We start from the raw sequence: 20,215 nt of genomic DNA, 5'->3' as shown, positions 1-20,215 counted from the left end.
ATCCGCGCTACCCTAGGCCCAACGGGTTGACCATTCACTATGCGGGTTGCGGATCTCGATTTTCAAACCCGTTCACTACGGGGCGGGTTGTGAAAAACATGCAAATCCGGCCCAATCCGACCCGCGCCCACCCCTATTAAGGAATATTTTATATGTAATATATGGAAGGGACGACTTATTATATAAAGTTTTATCGCCATGATTCATGTGTAGTATTCCTTATGTGAATAGGAGGATTTCATGAATGGTTGAAATAAATAAAGTGATAATCATATTGAAGAATCGGACATCATAAGGAATTATATGTGTCATAAGGGCCAAGTGAGAGAATGTAAGAAATTACATATGTATCCCTCAGACACATTTAATTTGTTGTAACGGTTGAAATTTAAATAATTATCATAATGGTAATTATTTAATATAAAGATTGAATATGATTTATTCCACATTAAGTTATATGAAATCAAAACGGTTTTTTATATTAATATTTCTGATTTATTCTCCTTGGTGAGAGGAGAATAATCAACTATCTAACTAATAACGAGGGTCCCTAGCCTACCTATATAAAGAGCCATGTGTATCCATCTATTAACACACTCATAAGCATAGGCCAGAAGAACTCTCTAAATTTTTTTGTCTTTTTCAGAATTCTTGGTGTTGCAAAAAATTTCCTCGTTCTTCGTCTCGCTTAAACAAAGATATGGCTGGAGGTATTTATAATTCCGCTGCTTATTTAATTTAATAGCATTTTATTTATATATATTATGCTTACAGCACAAACATGCATTGAGGATTTCAAGCAAAGCTTTGAGACAAAGGAAGAAGTTTCCGCTCACATGTCTATCCCATTACCAGGTGCGTGGCTAGCTACGCCTTCTGGAATTGTGAAAGTGGATTGGGATGCAGCAGTGGATGCAAAGTGTAGCCGTATAGGTGTGGGAATCATTATACGGGACTGAATGGGACATGTACTAGCTGCTCGTAGCACCACACATTTTCTTCAAGCAAATCCTACCATGGCCGAAGAGTAGGAAACACTCCAAGCGGTGATTTTTAGTAAGGAAGCGAGTTTTTTGATATTCTCATGGAGGGTGATGCTCTATAAATTGTCAATGAGAGCAAAATGGAGTTGCAACATACGAGTAGGTATGGACATTTTGTGGAGGGCATTAGATCAACTCATGTCGTAAATTTGATTTGGTTGAAAGAAATTCTTCCTATCATTTATAATATTGTAACTAGAGAATTTGTTGTTCCTAATTTTATTATCCGAGTTTTATGTGGTCTTATTGTTAATTTCGGTTTTAATTCATGTCGAATTTATTAGCCATGTAAAAAATTGTTATCCCTCAATTTTTTATTTTTTTTTTCCTTTAGATGGTAAGAGTTGTTCAACCAATCGTAGCAGTGAAAATCGTATTCGGATGATTAAACAAGCATTGGATTAGTAGGTTCCATTAAGGATCCTATAATCATTTTGAAATTATTTATTATTTTAGTTAAACGGTAAAAGATTAATCTCAATATTCATCACTTTTGGATAATCATAATTTTTTCTTATTCCATTATATCTCATTAAATAATTTACTAAGAAGTTAAAATTTAAATTAGTTAATTGAAAATTTAAATTACGAAGAACTCCCACTAGCCATTTTCCATTTAACTTGTCTTTGCAAGGTCGTCGTGGTGCATCTTCAGCCGTCCGATCATTATCCGACGGCTTTGATCCGCCAACTGCACTCTTACTTTGCCCCCTTTCATCTTCATCTCTGTCCCTCCCTCTCTCTCTCAAAAAAAAAAAAAAAAAAAAACCCTAAAGCAAGAGTCTTTGTTGATATTTCTGGTCCTAATTGCACAGGCTCAGCCCATGGAATCAGAGTCTCCAGGTAAAGATGAAAATTCTTATTTCGAAAGCTCATCCAATTGGTCTGAATGAGCAATTTGTAGAGCTAAGCAAAGAAAACGTTGCTTTTTTGCGCAGTTTGTTTTGATGAGCTTGATGAAGTTATTGCTAAAGGATCGCTAGACTTTGAAGAATGGGCATCGCTTATTTCAGAGGTTGAGAAAACGTATCCTGTAAGTCGCATGCCCCGCTTCAGAATATTGTAAGATTATTCTATTCTGAGTTTTTTTTTTTGTTTTTAATTTCTTGTCAATTGTCCTATGTTAGAAAATTTTCAACTTTAGCCATATAAATGTATGTGTATGTATGAATTTTTGATTGAGAATGGTGCTCAAGGGAGTGAGCTTCTGCTTTCGGTATGCAAGAAAGTGAACAGAGATAGAGATAGGTCTATGTAATAACTTTTTTCTAATTTTGGTAGCTGAGCTAACTGGCATCTCAGAATTTAGATACTTTTGCATATTTGTTTTGGTTTGTGTTCAAAGGTGTTACTCAAACTCTTTGTTGAGTTTCTTCCCCTTGTAGAGGAAATCATAATGATCTACTCTGAATTGTACTTATTGCTGCTTGTATGATCATTTGCAACCTGTGTAACCTATACAGAATCCCGAGCTCATGTTGCAAAACGCATGGAAGAAGTGAAAAAACAACTTTTTTCCATTTACTTATTTATTTATTTTTTTGAAGTATCTCCGGGTTGGTTTCACACTAGAAGCAAGAAATTCAGATTGTAATATATGCTTCTGGAGAGGGAGGGCGGTTAGAGATCCCAGGAAGGAAATTCATGTACTTGTACCCCTCCTGAGATTGTTTTGCTTGAAAGGGGTGTATGGCCCTTGTAAATGTGGTGTTGATTTTGAATGTGGACCCAATTTGCTTAATGTTGATACACTGGCATGAAAGAACAATTGAATTTTCAAGAGAATGGAGCTTACCACTTATACAAGTGGATGGCTCTTCTTAGTTGTCTTCCATATTTTTTCTTTTGGAAATTCTTTGTTCATTAAATCTTAGAGGGTAGTTATTTTTGGGGGTCCTCTTACATATATATCAGGCGTATTTGAAGATGCTCTTCTGTTTTGATAAACTCAACTTGCTCATCAAAAAGAAAAAAAAAATAGAAGAAAAAAAAGTTGTACTTCATGCCATTCTTACGGTTGAAAATTTTGATAAATATAGATTCCTTCATTATGAATTGCATGTGTAGAAGATCTGACGAACTGGTGGACCATTTCCCGTTTCAAATATTCAGTAGCAAGTGAGATGTGGCAGTTGACTTTCACATTGTTCGCTGTGCATCAAGTGACGCCAAGGTCTCGAACAAAACTAATGGTTTGAGATATTTGGAGAATAGACACAAGATTCTTAGAACATTATATCTGTGCTTGATTGGAACTATGTGGATGGAGAGGAATAGCCAAGCTTTCGACAGAAATGACAATCCTATACATGCACAAGATCAAATTTGACTTTTCTTGGGACCCTTTTTAATTTTTCTGGAAGGGCATCTTTTTTTTCTATTTTATCTCCTGATTTGTTAAATTCTGTGTCTTTTGTCTGTTTACGCACCTTGAGGGGTAGAGTTCGTTTGCTCATCGCGTGCACTTGGACACTACTCTCCTAAAGATTTCCTTTTAGAGTTTATGATTTATAAAGAAATGTTTATTCAAATCTATTAGGATGACTTGGCTCTAGTGGGTACATTTTGATTAGTCTTTCAACTTTACTGCCATTGCTTCAGTTACTATTAATTATTGATTTTTGCTGCTCCTAGATTAGTTCTTATACCGACTGCAAATGAGATATTTTTTGCAACTACTGCAGGATGACATTCAAAAAATATGCTTAGTTTATGACTCCTTCTTGTCCGAGTTTCCCTTATGCCACAGATACTGGAGGAAGTACGCTGAGCATAAGACACGCTTATGCACTGTTGACAAGGTTGTTGAAATCTTTGAACGAGCTGTCCAATCGGCACCGTACTCTGTTGGTGTGTGGCTTGATTTCTGTAGCTTCAGTTTATCAGTTTTTGAGGATCCATCTGATATTCGTAGGTAATCTTAATAATCAGGAGACTTGAGTTAGCTTCCCCAAGAACTGCTAGCTGTATATACTGTGCGACATGCATTATTGATGCTCTTGGAGTTCTCAGTTATATGAATATAATCTAGGAAGCTGAACCGTGCTACTTCACTTTCCAACCAAGAAATTGGGAAGGAATTTAATTAATATGTTTCTTTCTAATCATTATTAAAGGGGGATTTTATTTTTTATTTTTTTATATTAAAACAAAGTTCACAATCGTTTTCGGTATCATCTGTCATCTCAACAATGCACCTTGAAGAGTGGTAGCTGCAGGTACCACTTGTGGCAGGATTAATTTGTGCATAGATAGACAAGTTCTTTGGGGTCTGAATAGTTTGAAAAAAAAAATATCTCTAAACAATACTTGATATATTTGTAGATATGTATTGAAGAGTGTATGAGGAAAAACTAAGAATAAACTTGAACCATTTTTCTTTTTTGAAATTGTATCACCCAGGTTTTTCAAGCTGTATGAATTCCATGTTTTATATATTGTTGCAATCAAAGAAGGTAGAAAGTAAGGGTCCGTTTGGTAAACGGCTAGAAAACTCTGTTCACTTCTGAAATGCTGAAAACTCTTCTCAAAACTGGTAAATCAAACGAGTTTCCAGATGTAGCCTCCAGCACTAACACATTTTTCAAAACAAACTAAAAAACTCTTCTCAAAAACCAAAACATTTCTCAAAAAAATAAAACTCGACATTTTTTTTAATAAAAATGGTACTCTGACCGCTATGTGGTGGCCACTGCACAATGGCCACACATTTGGCCACTGTGTGGTGGCCACCAACCAGTCCTGGCATCCTTGCGGTGGTTGCCGGAGCACCACCACAGTGGCCGCACCGCCACTCCAATGCTACAATTTTTGAAGATTTGTTTATTTTAAAAAATATTTCTCAATTTTTTAATTTTTACAAAACACTCAAAATTTTACCAAACCAATTTTCAATGTTTCTTAAATGTGGTCCCCACAAAATAAATTCTCAACTTTACCTTTTTCAAAATACTTCTCAAAAGTTTACCAAACAGACCCTAATATTCCTTACAAGAAAAAGAGAAATTTGAAGAAAATTTGGTCATTTGTGGGCTTTAAGAAAGAAGTCTCTTTGGATTTTCAAGCTTTCCTGTTAACATTTGGGTAACTCTAGGAAGTGAACATTGGTATGGATTGTTTGTTCCAAAATTTTCATTAGTCAAATAAACTCATTATCAAGAGACTAGACAGCATGTTGCAATTGCCACCCCTTTCTATGTATAATCTGGACAACCATTATTTAATTTTTTGGGTTGATATGCCATGTTATTTTTGTACTTATTGTTGGCCTGGCTGGATAGCAATGGTCTACTTTTAGTTTGGTTATCACCAATAATTTAAATCATGTTTGGGTTTTCTCTTGGTGAGTTTAGGGTAATGACCATTGCCAGTTCACTTGATGCTAACATTAAAGTAGTAATAAGACATCATTATATATAAGCTAATGTCTATGTAATCTTTTCTCCTGTTGTACAATGGTTTAAACAATATTTATTGATGAAGGCACAATATATAAGTTTGCTTCTTTGTTTATTGTGTGCTAGTATTTTTACTTTTAAAGTAATTGCATGTTTTGCAATTGAAATGTTATTCTCCTCATCATGCTGTACTTGTCAAGACATTGGATCCTCTTGATTAATGAGATGTATATAGCCATTCGAAGGAATGATGGTTTCCTCTTCTTCTTTGTTCTTTTTTGTCTACTAGATTGTTTCAAAGGGGCATGTCCTTTGTTGGAAAAGATTACTCGTGCCATACTTTGTGGGACAAATACATTCAATTTGAGTTTTCTCAACAGCAGTGGAGTTCATTAGCACACATTTACATGCAAGCTCTGCGATTCCCAACCAAAAAGCTGCATCACTATTATGATTGGTATATTCCTTGTTTTTCTTAATTTCTTTTGCCTAATTACTTAAGGTACCTCAAAGTGTATGGGGTATGAAAAGTGAAAAGGTTGTTATACAAACTGTTTAAAAGAATGTTCCTGATTACAAGTATGATTCTTATTTTTCATACTCTTATCACATTTTTTTATGAACAACTGAACAAACCAAATAAAATGATCCTTTTCATTTGCAGCAAACACGCTAAGGAATTTCCATGCACTAGCATTATGTACTCAGTTTTATTTTAAAAACTCTGCCATGATCAACCAAAGAGCTCAAAAGAAGCAGTAGTCCACCACTTCTTCCAGTTGACCTTAAGGCACCATTCTATCCTCATGGCACATTATTGACCATTATTCAAATAAATTGAAGGCCCAAAACAGGTTGTTGCAAATAAATCATATTACGATTAATCGTGATAAATGTCCCAGCTGTGAAATGGGCTGGTGGATACATTGCCAGTATGTCAAGATGGATTGTTTGATACTGCTAGCATGTTGTGCAAACTAAAGGATACATAGTGGATCCCTTATTACTTGTATCTTTCAATAGCAATATCTGCTTATCCAAAGAAAATGAAAAGTTCCAAATAATTAATTGAAATTATTAATTATGAGAAACTTTGGGATTCATAACTTTTTCTCATTTTGAACCACCATGTAATTTGGTTGGATAGATAGAGAGCAAAGGTACTATTAGCATAGAAAGTGAAGATGGCTATAGCTTATTATGTTAGTCAAGTAAATGAGTACATTACTGGATGTGATATAGGTTTATGTCTATATCTTTATTATTCAGTGAGTAGGTCAATAAATATGCTAGCCTTCGCTTATCCAAAAGAAAAAACCAAAAAGAAAAAAAAGAGACTGCATGCCTATTTGTCTATTCTATTTTTTTTTTCTACCTCTTCCCCATCATTTGACTATTCCAATGTGCGCATGAAGTAATTTAGTAATGTGTGATGACCACTAATGAGTAATGCTATACATCACCCCCCCCCCCCCCCCCCCCCAACCCCAATCCCCCAATGTATTCCTAGCAGTTGAATTTATCTCTAAATGGATACTCCTTTTATTGTGATTCCAGCCCAACATTTTACCATCATTTTTCTTCTGTTTGTTTGTCCATTTAAATTGTGTGCTTACCAGATATTAGTTCCATTTATCTTCAGTTTTAAGAAGTTGGTTGCCTTTTTGGAAAAGGAGATGGAATGCCAGAGCATTTCTTCTGTTGAAAAATTAGAAGCAGAGCCTGTGCTTGATAACAAAGTGCCAATATGTTTCAAGAATGATGAGATTTCTTCAATCGTAAAAGACCTGTTGGATCCATCTGCTGGATTTGCAAGATCTAAAGCACTGCAGAAATATCTCTCAGTGGGAGAATGGTTATACAAGGAAGCATGCCAGCTGGCCGACAAATTTTGCTGTTTTGAAGCTAATATTCGGAGGTCTTATTTCCATGTCAAGCCTCTAGATGCCAGCCAAATGGAGAATTGGCATCGCTATCTGGACTTTGTTGAGATGCAAGGAGATTTTGACTGGGTATCATTTTATATTATCAGTGTGCTTATCTGGACTACTAGACTCCCCTTCCTCTTTTTCTTAGGATGTCTAAAACCTTTTCTCTTATGCTGATAGGCTGTTAAACTTTATGAGAGGTGCTTGATTCCCTGTGCCAGTTATCCTGAATTCTGGATGCGTTATGTGAAATTCATGGAATCTAAGGGAGGAAGAGAAATAGCCAATCATGCTATGGACCGATCGACACTAATTTTTCTGAAGGTGTGTTCCTGATAAACATATTTATATTTTTCCATTGCACCAAATTTTATTAATTTCATTGTAATTCTGTCGTTTGGTTTTTGTTTAAATTATAAAGCTATTGCACCAACATTTCTTACTTGACAGCTGGTCTGACAAATTACGATTCCCCGTCCTTAAGTTACTGTCTTAATGTGCAGGTTTTGAGGAAACCATCCTACCTCAATATTTCAACTTTCCAATACCACCCTGTAATTTTAGATTGAAAACTTAAAAAGCAATCATATTTCTTGTCATAAATACAGTTGACAAAGACTGATGGTGGAAGTGTGGAAACTCTTCTTGTTTTTCGGGAAATGGACATATTTTGGGACAGTCATAAAAGAAAATGTGCTTTCATTTAGGGATGGAAGGAGTAGAAAACTGACATATGTCATTTCACCTTTTCTGTAATTAGGTTATGCAACATATCTTAACTTTTACTCTTCTTATGCTGTCAAAAAGCATACTTCAAAGTAGTTTAAAATGTGAACTTTATTAAAATTCTCTCAGTAGGTGTGCATGATAAAGATAAAAAAAAATAAAAATAAAAAATGAATTATTTATTATTGGTAAGTTACACATGCTCCCAGTAGGTCCTGAACTTACAGCGTCACCCTCCATCTCATTCTAAGGGGGAGGAACTACCTCTGAGCTAGAGCTCATTTGCCCCAAAAAAACAAAGAGAAATACAGGGAGAGGGAGAGCGAGGTATATACATGAAACAAGTAATAGTTTACACTTGTTTGTATTTTGTGATGTAAATTTCTGATAAAAGGTTTATTAGGAGTAAACATAATATGTTAATAACAAGAAATCCATAACTACTAACATCTAATGTTGTAGGAAATCTTTTGGAGTAATGCCCCATCTTTGCATAATGAAAAACTGAAACCCTTATGGCATGAATGGGAATTTGCTCGGGGGTTGAGAGTGTTAAGGATAGAATAGTCAACTCACATCCCATGCCAACAGCCGCATCTACCATCTCAAGTTCACTCATGGACAGCACACAAACCCTAGCAGCCGCCGCACAAACCCTAGATCAATCAACTGTGAATCAAGGCAATCTTCCCCAACAATCACACACTCGGATACTCTCTCCATATAAAACCTACAGCTAGCATTATTCTCTCGCAACTTTCCTATTGTACCTCAACGGCTATATTACCATATCTACCTTCCTAGAATAGAATAATTCTTACCTTATGTAAATGACAGTGTACACGGCATATATGTACTTGTAAATCCTTATAAATATACATCAATACAAAACCCTAAGTATCAAGTGCTTAAGGTCTTTTACCCTAGTTTTGTATTAGTTTACATGGTATCAGAGCCTACCAACAGCCAACGCTCATCCATGGCCACTGTCACTCCTCCTACCGCCGCCGCTCTTACTACTTCAGACCTCATGCCCAATGTCACTCAACTTGGAAGCATCAAATTAGAAGGTCCTAACTATCTCGGATGGGTTGCTCAATTTCAACCTATCTTGTGTGGTTACGAACTCCAAGGCCTACTGGATGGATCAGATCCATGCCCTCCTAAACTCATTGCCAATGCAACTGGTAATGGTGAAATTCCGAATCCAGCCTATGTTTCATGGCTGCGAAGAGATCAGCAATTGCTGAATCTTATTATCTGCTCTCTTGCTCCTCCATTGGTACCTTCGATGTACGGTTTAAAAACATCGCAGCTTGCCTGGAGCAGTTTGGCAACACGGTTTGCAGCACAATCAAAATCCAGAATTTCCCATCTCAAGCGCCAGTTACAACGCTTGCAGCAAGGTAACAAAACCTGCACTGAATACCTCAGCCAAGCCAAAACTTGGTCTGACGAACTTTCAACAGTGAGAAAACCCGTTGAAGATGATGATCTCATCTCCTATGTTATCAACAGTATTAATCCTACCTACAACTCTTTTGTTACTGCCTTTACTTTACGTGACCGTGAAACCACCTTTCATGACTTCCAATCTGAATTGTTGAGCCATGAAATTCTCCTTCAAAATCAGCAACAAAACCTTAACCCTGAAGCAGGATCCTTTGCCCTTCATGTCAACCGCTTTCGACCACCTCATCAACCCAACAATTTCCATAGTCCTCCCAACTTTCGTCCCAGCCCCAACAACTTCAGCAAACCAAAACCCTTCCCACGTCCCCCTGGTCAATTTCGCCAGTCAACCCCTCCTAATCCCTACTCCCCAAGACATCCAACTCCACCCTCACCCAATACTTCTTTTGGCAATCACCCCACCAATGGTGCTGCTCAACCCCCGCGTCAGTACTCTCCTTGCCAAATCTGTGGCAAAACCAGCCACCGTGCCCTAGACTTTTATCATCGCATGGACTACGCCTACCAAGGCCGTCACCCACCAATGCAACTTGCTACCATGACTGCTCAGACTAATGAAGAGTTCACTAATCAAGAATGGCTTGCTGACTCCAGTGCCAACACACATATCACAGCCGACTCATCTCTCCTCACTGAATCTCAACCGTTTGATGGCTCCGAAACTGTTGGCGTCGATAATGGCACAGGTTTGCTTATTCACAACACCGGTTCTTCCATTGTTCAATCCCCTAATTCTGCATCCTCTAAACTTCTCCTCTCACAAATTTTACATTGCCCGGCTGCTTCTGCAAACTTACTTTCTATTAATAAATTCTGTAAAGACAACAAATACTGGTTTGCTCTAACTGATATTGATTTTACTGTGAAGGATAATTTAACAGGGAAAATTCTGCTCCACGGACCCAGTGAAAATGGGTTGTACCCCATCCGGTTGCACCCTCACTCCTTGAATAAGGCATCCGGGCTCACTGCCCTCCTTGGTGTCAAAACCACTGACATGGTTTGGCATCAGCGACCGAGACACCCTTCTATCTCTATTTTACAGCATCTGTTTCGTCATCAGCACCTTTCTCTTCTTGGTTCAGTCAATCAGTCCACTGTGTGTGAATGTTGTCAACTTGGCAAGTCCAAACAACTTCCGTTTTCAGAGTCCATTAGAAGTTCCTCGAGTCCTTTAGAAGTAATCCACTCCGATGTATGGACCTCTCCGGTTCCATCACTGAGTGGGTGCAAATTTTATGTTTTGTTTATTGATGAATACAACCGGTTTACTTGGTTGTATCCTATTATGAATAAAAGTGAAGTTTTTCAGTGCTTTATTAAATTTAAATTACTTGTTGAAAATCTATTCTCTACTACTATTAAATACTTTCAAACTGATAATGGTGGAGAATATACCTCCACCACCTTCAAACAATTTTTGCACCAAAATGGCATTTTTCACCGACTCACATGCCCACACACCTCTCAGCAAAATGGTATTGCTGAGAGAAACATAGACACATAGTTGAAACCGGCTTGACCCTCCTTGCTCAATCCGGTTTACCCCCTAAATACTGGGTAGACTCCTTCCTTACCTCCATTTTTCTTATCAATCGTCTGCCCTCACCAGTCACAAACAACACTTCCCCTTTCTTCAAACTTTTCAATAAAGAACCTGACTACACAATGCTCCGTGCCTTTGGTTGCCTCTGTTATCCCCTGCTTCTTCCCTATGCTGCTCATAAGCTATCCTTCAGAAGCAAGCCCTGCATATTTATTGGCTATGGTGCCAACCAACGTGGCTACCGGTGTCTTGATCCTCACTCTCACAAAATATACCTTTCCCGCAATGTTGTCTTCGATGAAACCAAATTTCCAGCCAAAACACCATCTCTCTCTCACGGGTCCTGTAAAATCACTACAGCCCCCAATACTCCCGTCTTCTTCCAACCTGCTGCTCTTTTCCCCCTACCCTCTTCCCCACTTACGTCTCCTGTCTCCACCGCTCTCCCTACACCTACATCCTCACCTTCTGACCCTACAAACTACACTTCCACTCCACTGCCTCCCTCTGCATCTCCATCCCCAACATCCCATACATCTCTGCCTCTACCATCATCCCCCACCCCTGCCTATCTCCCCTCCCCTATCTTCCCTCCTCCTCTCCCTACCCACCTAGTAGCCCCTAGCAACCGTCCTATCACCCGATCCCAAACCGGATCCTCCAAACCTCGAACTTATCCTAACTTCACCACCTTTCATGCTATCAAACATCCCCTACTCACCTATACCTCTGTCGTCCTTCCACCCGAACCTTCCACATACCGTCAAGCTGCATCCCAACCTGAATGGGTTGCCGCTATGACTGCTGAATTCCAAGCACTCCTCTCCAACAACACTTGGTCTCTTTGTCCCCGCCCTTCCCACCAACATGTTGTCCGCAACAAATGGGTCTACAAGCTCAAACAGAAACCAGATAGCAGCATTGACCGTTACAAAGCCTGTCTCGTCGCCAAAGGCTTTGATCAACTCTCTGGAATTGACTACCATGACACCTTTAGCCCAGTCATAAAACCTCCCACCATTCGGTTACTCATTGCCTTAGCCGTTCAGTTTGATTGGAACATCACACAACTGAATGTCTCCAATGCCTTCCTTCACGGCTACCTTGATGAAGATGTTTATATGAAACAGCCTCAAGGGTTCTTAAACCCTCAGTTCCCCACTTATGTGTGCAAGTTGCATAAAGCTCTCTATGGGCTCAAACAAGCTCCCCGGGCTTGGTTCACCCGGCTCTCTACTTCTCTCTTAGAAATTGGATTTTCTAGTTCTCAAGTTGATCCTTCTCTTTTTACTTTCCTAGAATAGAATAATTCTTACCTTATGTAATGACAGTGTACACGGCATATATGTACTTGTAAATCCTTATAAATATACATCAATACAAAACCCTAAGTATCAAGTGCTTAAGGTCTTTTACCCTAGTTTTGTATTAGTTTACAGAGAGTGGTAGGCATCTCTGTAAGGGAGATGTATGTTCCGTTTGGGTGTTCGATTTTTGAAATCAGAATTGAATTCTTATTTCATTTGCGAATTTCTATGCAAAGAAAATGTGTTTGGATTATGAGTAGAATTTAAATTCTTTTTGAAATTGTGTTTGGGTGTTGGATTTTTAAGATTGAAAAGTAGTGTTTTTTAATGGTAGGATGATTGGAGATGATTGAAGGCATGAAAAGTGTATAATGATTGGTGTTATAAAAAGTAGTGTGGAATAATGATTGAAATAATAATTATTTATTATAAAAATATATTAAAAACTATTATTTAATTTATTATTTGTGTGTAGTGGGTGTACTGTGCAGACATGACGTGTGGGACCCACAAGAAATCAGGCAGTTTTTGAAAAATGACTGCATTTCGGGTTTTTTCCTGGGTTGAATCCGGGTTGGAAGGAAAAAACCTTAAGAGAACTTAAATTCTCTTTGGTTCCCAAACGAACCATTAAGAGTTTCAGTGTTTGAGTAGCATCCCAAACAGAATACATTCCACACTACTTTTGGTGAGCTAACCTTTTTACTGTCAATTCAATTATTATTTACTCCATCTGTCCTGAATTGTTTGTCCACCATAAGAAATCCAACTCATAGCATGACATCAATTTCTTTTTCTATTTGGTAATTAACATGTATACTGTTTGTAACACCCCGGTCCCATATTGGAATGAGATGAATAGTTCACATAGAGTGAATATTTTATAAGAGATGATCATGAGTGTTAAATCCCACATTACCTAGTTACTAAGTGAAACTGAGATTTATAATGGATTATAAGAAAGTTCTAAATTGACTAGTCATTTTTTGGTGATAGCGCAGAAATTGCTAGTTTTTTTTCTAAGTCATAACAAATGGTATTAGAGTCACCTAGTAACACCAAGTCATATGGTACTTGAGCACTTCATGGCGTGGCCCTGACAAAGACGTCGGGGGTTTAAAGTGGGGAGTTTGTAACACCCCGATCACATATTGAAAAGAGATAAATAACTCACATAGAATGAGTAGATTATAAGAGATGGCCATGAGTGTTAAGTCTCACATTGCTTAATTACTATGTGAAATTTGGCTTTATAATGGATTATAGAAAAGCTCTAAATTGACTAGTCTTTTGAGGTGATAGTACAGATGTGGCTAGCGTTTTTTTTCTGGGTCATTACACTATTGGTCACTCACCACCTCATACTTGATGGGTTGTATTAGCCCAAAATCAATTGGCTTAAGGGGACATCATGTACTGCACTATTTTTTAGATAGAAAGCCATTTGTTGTCAAGTACCCTTCCTAAAAACTCGAGAAAACTTCCAAAATTTCCATTTGACTCTAAAAGTCAAAGAAAGCAAAGAATATATTAAGATATTATCTCTTGAATTATACTATTTTAGGTTGTCCTAGATATTGTCCAGATTGGTCCTTTTGACTTTTCATACTAGACAATTCTTGGGATATCTTAAAATGGAAGAGTTAATATTGATTTGTGATGGAGCATTTGGAGAGAAAAAAAGGGCACCTCTTTCAAGATTGCGAGTCCAATGTGCACTGTTTAAAGCCCTCTTTTTTGAGATCTCTCTTAGATTGGGATGTAGTCTTTGTTCCAAATTCCTCTTCAATAGATCTTGTTAATTTTCTAGATTTTAGACGCCTTTAGGGTGGTTGTCTCTCTTGTATTCTTTTTGTGTATAAGAGCTATGCCTTTTTCTCTTAATAAATTATTAATCATGAAAAAAAATATTGATGGTGATGGAATTGGCTTCTCAACTAAAAGGTTTAAATTGGAAATTGTGACTGTCTTGTTCATCTGTAATAGTTAACAGGCAATTCAAGGCATGAACAAGTATGACAAGTTAAATCTTCTTTTGTGCAAGACGTCATAGAAGCTCTTTAATGATTTAGGTCACATGTGGTGTTCCTGTTTAGTGAAAAGTTCCATTGTACTTGGAAATATGTATACACGTCTTCTTTTGCTAAAAGTCATGCTTAGAAAGAAACTCTTTGGCTGTTTCAAGTCTTATAAAAATTAATATTTTAATATTTTTGTTTCCAGAGATCATAGTTTATAAGACATTCAACTGCTAATTAATGTTCTGGGACACAATCAAAATATGAGTGAATAATTTATGCTAGATGTGAACAAAATAGAAGTTATTAGTAGACAAAAACGAGTGCATTTTTGTACACAAGTGATTGGAGGACTGGTACTCTGTTTACATAATAGAATAAACAAGAAAGCAAGTGTTATATATTTGTTAGAGCTTTGTATGTTATATTTGTTGTATTTGTTTGAGATCTATCACAATGGACCTGCTCCTTTCACCACCTATGAGGTTATGTTTTGAAAGTCCCTGAAACAAAATAAGGCATACAGCTACACACGTTTGAAGTACAATCTTAAATGAGTGATGTTTTCCTTAATTAAATCTGTTAACTCGTTTCTCTAGTTAGCCATTTCCTTTTGTATACTCCCAGTGTACTAAGGGATACCTTACGCTTTTTATGAGATTGGCTTATTACATACAAGTGTTAACTTTTTTGCGTAACTTCTGCTGTAATTAAATTATTGACAAAGTATTTCTTTTTCTATTTATATTTTAATCAAAATTTAATTCCTCATTTGACTGATTGTGTGGTGTATGTGATCTTGGGTCCCATAGATGTGTTAAATTTTTTAGGTTTTCCTTACATATATATACAAATCAAATTACTAGAGATATTTTCCTAGTCCAGTCCTGGTGGGAAAATAACATTTTGAGTGAAATAACATTTTGCATTGAAATCATATATTGCACAATGTGAATATATATATATATATTAATGCTAATAAGAACCTGTTATTCTAGATGTATTTTGTCTTGGATACGCTTGAGCAAAACTTGAATGGCATTTTGCAGATTGACTTAATGTCATAATACTTGCTTGTTTTTTTACCACTCCACTTGTGATTTTCTTGATCTTTGGTTAGGTGTATCTCTTGTGTACTTTCTTTGTATCTGGGTTGTGCCTTTGCCCTTTTTAATGAATTTTCAATTACTTATCAAAAAAAAAAATTGCACTGTTCGAACTAACTACAAAACAAGATAATGAAACACTGAAACCTGCCTGATTGCTGGTTTTCATAGGATGCTTTGACTCGATTGCTTTATACATGACTGGAGATGTTTATGGCCCTCCTCATATGTTCGTTGCAGAGAGTGCCAGTGAACCATCTTTTTAATTCCAGGTTTAAGGAGCAAATAGGAGATGTGTTTGGGGCCCGTGCCTCTTTTCTGAAGTTTGAGGCAGTATCAGATTCTGACTTTGTGGAAAATGCTAAAATTAAAGCGAACATGGAAAAGCGTATGGTGTGTAATACACTCTTTTATCATTGAAGGAAAATTTTACTCAATATGCTGCCTTGATGTAGACTAATAAATTATGTGCTTTTGTATTCCAACACTGCCAGGGAAATTTTCAAGCAGCTTCTAATGTATATAAAGAAGCACTAGAAATGGCTGCTATGAAGAAAATGTTGCATTCTCTTCCCATTTTATATGTTCATTTTTCTCGACTTACATATACGGTAGGTGATTTATGCAAGACCAACTTTTTAACATTGAATCTTATCAATTAACATGTATAATTTTTCTAGTTTTAGTTTAATTTTATAAGTTTATATTTCTAGTTATCAAAAACTTTTTTATTGATTTCTCGGGGTGAATTGTTTGCCCAGCTTGTAATAATTTCTGTGTTTCCCCAGAATCAGTCTTTCTTCTTCCTCACAAAAAGATCATAGTCATACTCTCAGAACATTATATTTGTGACCGTGGTGTGCTTGTTTATGTTTGAGATAATGATACACTGAATATTGAGTTCTATTCAGTTGAATATTGAGTTAACAGTTTACTTGAAGAGGAGTAAATATGTAACTCCCAGCTTGATGTTTTAATGGAGTAACTTCTTTCTGTGTTGCGTTCTTTAATTTGCAAATATGTGCTTTTATTTTTTATTTATTGATTCTACATAAATAAGTGCTGATAGAGATGCGCTGATAAGCCTGATATTAGAAATGGACCATATGATCATTGATTTTCACTCTTTTTTTCTTTTTGGTTTACAGAGTACTGGTAGTGCAGATGCTGCCAGAGATATCTTAATAGACGGAATCAAACATGTGCCTCACTGCAAATTACTTCTAAAGGTTCTCATCTTTTTCCATCTAATCATATCATTGCTTCCCAAAATCAATAGACCTGTAGGAAATAATGACTAAATGTCAGCATCAAAGTATCTATCTGCCTAGTTTTCAATTTTTTTTATTACATATTTTTTAAATCTTGAAGTACAAAAGATTGACACAGTTTTTATCACCCTACAAAAGCTTGTGTAAGGGTGACAACCATTGCAGTGCCAAAACAATATTAAAAAGTTAGGTATTTCTTCTGATGCTTGATTGTTACTTTGCAGGAGCTGATAAATTTCACAATGATGCATGAAGGACCAAGGCACATAAATGTGGTAGAGTCTGTCATAGCTAATGCAATATCTCAAGGGCCAGGCATATCTCAAGGACTGGATGCGAAAGATGCGGAGGATATTTCAAGCTTATATTTAGAGGTCAAAATCTCTCTTTGAACTCGTATATGCTGCAGTGTCCTTTATTCTGTTCATGAGCAATTTAGTATGAAGTGGCAAAAATTTCTCTTTTCTTTTTCTTTTTTGGGGAGGAAGTGTGATATCTTCATGGTTTGTGAGTATGTATGTTTCTCTTCCCTGTGCCGTAGTTTAATGTGTTTCATTTGAACACCCTTTCTCATTCACGCCAAATGTTGATTGAGGACCCATTTATTCTTCACTTACCCTCCCAATCCCTAACTACAAAGAAAAAAGCATGCTAGCTTTACATCAGTCAGTAGGATTAGTTCATTACCTAATAGCTATCTTGAAATCGCTTCACGCTTCACTGCAGTTATTTCGCAGACACTTATGCAATGCTGTAAAATTGCCTAGTTACATGTATTCCTATTTAAAAAAAAAAAAAATCAAAATTCACCTGTTACAAATGTATTGTGGCAGCAGTTTGTTGACCTCTGTGGAACCATCCATGATTTAATGATGGCATGGAACCGGCACATAAGGTTGTTTCCACACTCTCTAAGGACAGCTTCTTCTAAGCACCCAGCTACAGGTACAAAAGCCTTGAAATTGGCCAAGGAAGTAAGAGAAGAAACTTTTGTTGCCAAGTCTCATCAGCCATCTGGAGATTCTAGTTCTAACCTCTTGATCCCGCTGCCTTTTCAAGACAATAAAATGTCACCATCTGAAAATCCTGATACCCAGGCTCCAACTAACATATCAGAAGAGAGATTGCCATCTTTAGAAAATAATGATAATCAGGCTCAGTCGGTTACCATTGACCAGCTTCAATCAGGTGAAGCTGATAACAGCTTAGGGGAAAGATTAGAACAGGAATCTCCAAAAGTTTCTGAATGGCCCCGAGGCAATACTCCCAAACCAAATATGCTATTAGTACAAGGAGAACAGCTATCTCCGAAAGTTCACCAGCAGCTCAAAAGAGATTCTCCTGAACCAAGTGTGTCATCTTTGGATTTAATACAAGTTAAACAGGCATCTCCAGAAGTTTCCAAGCAGCCTAGAGAAGATACTTACGAACAAAATGTTTCATCTGTAGACTTAGTTAGTCGTGTCGCTAATGGAACTGAATCTGTGCAAGCTTCACAAGAATACTTAAAAGAGTATGATGCTCAGCAACAGTATGAACATGACATGAAGTCACCTTCGTTGGAGAATCTCTCCTTGAACGCTCAGAATGATAGATCTCCAGACTCTGTTCCCTCTACATCTCACAAGCGGGAAGCTCCTGAAGAAACCTGTGTTTCAAATGGAAGCATGAGAGAGAGCAGCTGTAATGCTAGTCCAGATGCTTCCTTGTACAGCCAATTAGATACTCAAGCTTCTGCCACAACTGAAATTGAAGTGGTTAATTCCTCATCTTCAATGAGCCATCAAAATCTTATTCCAATGCAGGCACTCAGACAGCCACAGGTTGCTGCAAATATTGGTGGAAACTGGCGTCAAAAGAATAATTCTGATAGATTTCATAGAAATTCTAAATTTGGTTTTCGTGGCCAGCATTCACAACGAAAACCGCGTCAACAGCGGCAGGAGTCTCCTCAACAGTACTCACAGGCTGAAATGGATCCACAAATACCCCAAGGTTATTCTAGTCAGCCTTTTCCTTCTCTAAGTACACAAGTTCAGCAAAGCAGCGAAGCCCAAAATCAGTATCAAGCAGCAGCTGCTCAAACTAGCATACCAACGCATCATGCCTGGCCTACACAAAACTTGCAGCAACAGAGTTTTGCCACTGCATCTGAGTCTCAATTGCCAGCTCCACCTGCTTCTTCTCAGACATCTCAATATCCAATGCAAAGTAATGGGCAGTATGGGCATATGCAAAATAGCGAATATAATCAGATGTGGCAATATTACTACTACCAGCAACAGCAGTTTCTTCTACAACAACAACAGCTACAACTGCAACAGCAGCAGCAGCAACAGCCCCAGCAGCAACAGCCCCAGCAGCAGCAGTATCAGCAGCAACTGCAACAACATTACCATCAACATCCACCCTTTCAGCAGCAGCAACAGTTGCAACAGCTTCAGCAACAACTACAATACAATCAGCAGCAACAACAGCATCTATTTTACCTACAGCAGCAACAACAGCAGCCACTACAACAGCAACAGCAGCAGCCATTGCAGCAGCAACAGCAACAGCAGCCGCCACTGCAGGAGCAACAGCAAGAAGAACCAGAACAGAAGGAACACCAACGACTTAATACTCCATCAGAGATCCAAACATAGAATGTTAACTATCACCAACAATATGTTATTAGAAGTTGTATTGTTTGAACAATAACTGGGCCCAAAAAAAAAACAGAAGGTAATTCTTGGGAAAAATCAAATCATGCAACTGAAGGTAATTAACTAGACTTCTTCCTCGCAAAATTTATGCGTTTAGGGAGGTTATTGGATCCATCTCCTGCAAAGATCTTTACCCATTACAAATTTACAATGGGGACAGTACAGAAGCAGCCGAGTGAGATGCAGGTATTGCATATCTTAAATACGTTAGGCTCCTCTTAAGTACTCAATGTCAGATATAAGTATATATATCCCCACTAAGATCATAGTTATAGGGCTGTTTGGTGCATAATTGAGTTGGTCTTTGGTATTCTAAGGATGGGACTCCTGAGGACATTGTTTTCACAAGGCATTTCTGATTGCGTGAGATGTTCTTTTACTTTTTTGATGAATAATATTATGTTCTATTGTTCTTTGACTTGTTTAGTTAGCGGCATTATGCAATATAGAAAATATGGTTCTGAACTTTAGGTTTTGGCACCACTCCCAACTGGATTTGCGGTGGTTCACTTGGCCACCTTCCCATTCACTGGCACTGGCATCGGCATCAACCCAGCTGGGAGCTTCGAAGCTGCTGTCATCTACAAGGAGAAAGACTGGGATGACCAACTTAGTATATACCTTCCTTGACAACATAAGTAGCATTTATCGTCGTAGTTCTTGCATCGTTCTGGCATTGAATTATAGTCTCTCTT

At 37.5% G+C, this 20,215-nt stretch overlaps 1 protein-coding gene across 8 annotated transcripts; it reads left to right on the top strand.

The window, feature by feature from the left end:
- Nucleotides 1-1,682: 1,682 nt before the first annotated feature.
- On the top strand, nucleotides 1,683-19,616 carry LOC133869668 (pre-mRNA-processing factor 39-2). Of its 8 annotated transcripts, none has more exons than XM_062306726.1 (11): nucleotides 1,683-1,886; nucleotides 1,982-2,105; nucleotides 3,793-3,957; nucleotides 5,730-5,897; nucleotides 7,083-7,452; nucleotides 7,549-7,692; nucleotides 15,785-15,937; nucleotides 16,039-16,155; nucleotides 16,693-16,773; nucleotides 17,040-17,189; nucleotides 17,652-19,616. In XM_062306726.1, the coding sequence occupies exons 1-11, from the start codon at nucleotides 1,868-1,870 to the stop codon at nucleotides 19,458-19,460; spliced, it is 3,300 nt and encodes a 1,099-aa protein (XP_062162710.1). In that variant the 5' UTR covers nucleotides 1,683-1,867; the 3' UTR covers nucleotides 19,461-19,616. The 8 variants fall into 8 exon arrangements, with proteins under 8 accessions (XP_062162710.1, XP_062162709.1, XP_062162711.1 ...); XM_062306725.1 differs by having other exon boundaries at nucleotides 1,684-1,886; nucleotides 1,982-2,076; nucleotides 3,728-3,957; XM_062306730.1 differs by having other exon boundaries at nucleotides 1,685-1,886; nucleotides 1,982-2,076.
- Nucleotides 19,617-20,215: the final 599 nt, after the last annotated feature.

This window comes from Alnus glutinosa, chromosome 5, assembly GCF_958979055.1.
Source record: "Alnus glutinosa chromosome 5, dhAlnGlut1.1, whole genome shotgun sequence".
Taxonomy (NCBI): domain Eukaryota; kingdom Viridiplantae; phylum Streptophyta; class Magnoliopsida; order Fagales; family Betulaceae; genus Alnus; species Alnus glutinosa.
This window is presented reverse-complemented; position numbering and strand designations above follow the sequence as displayed.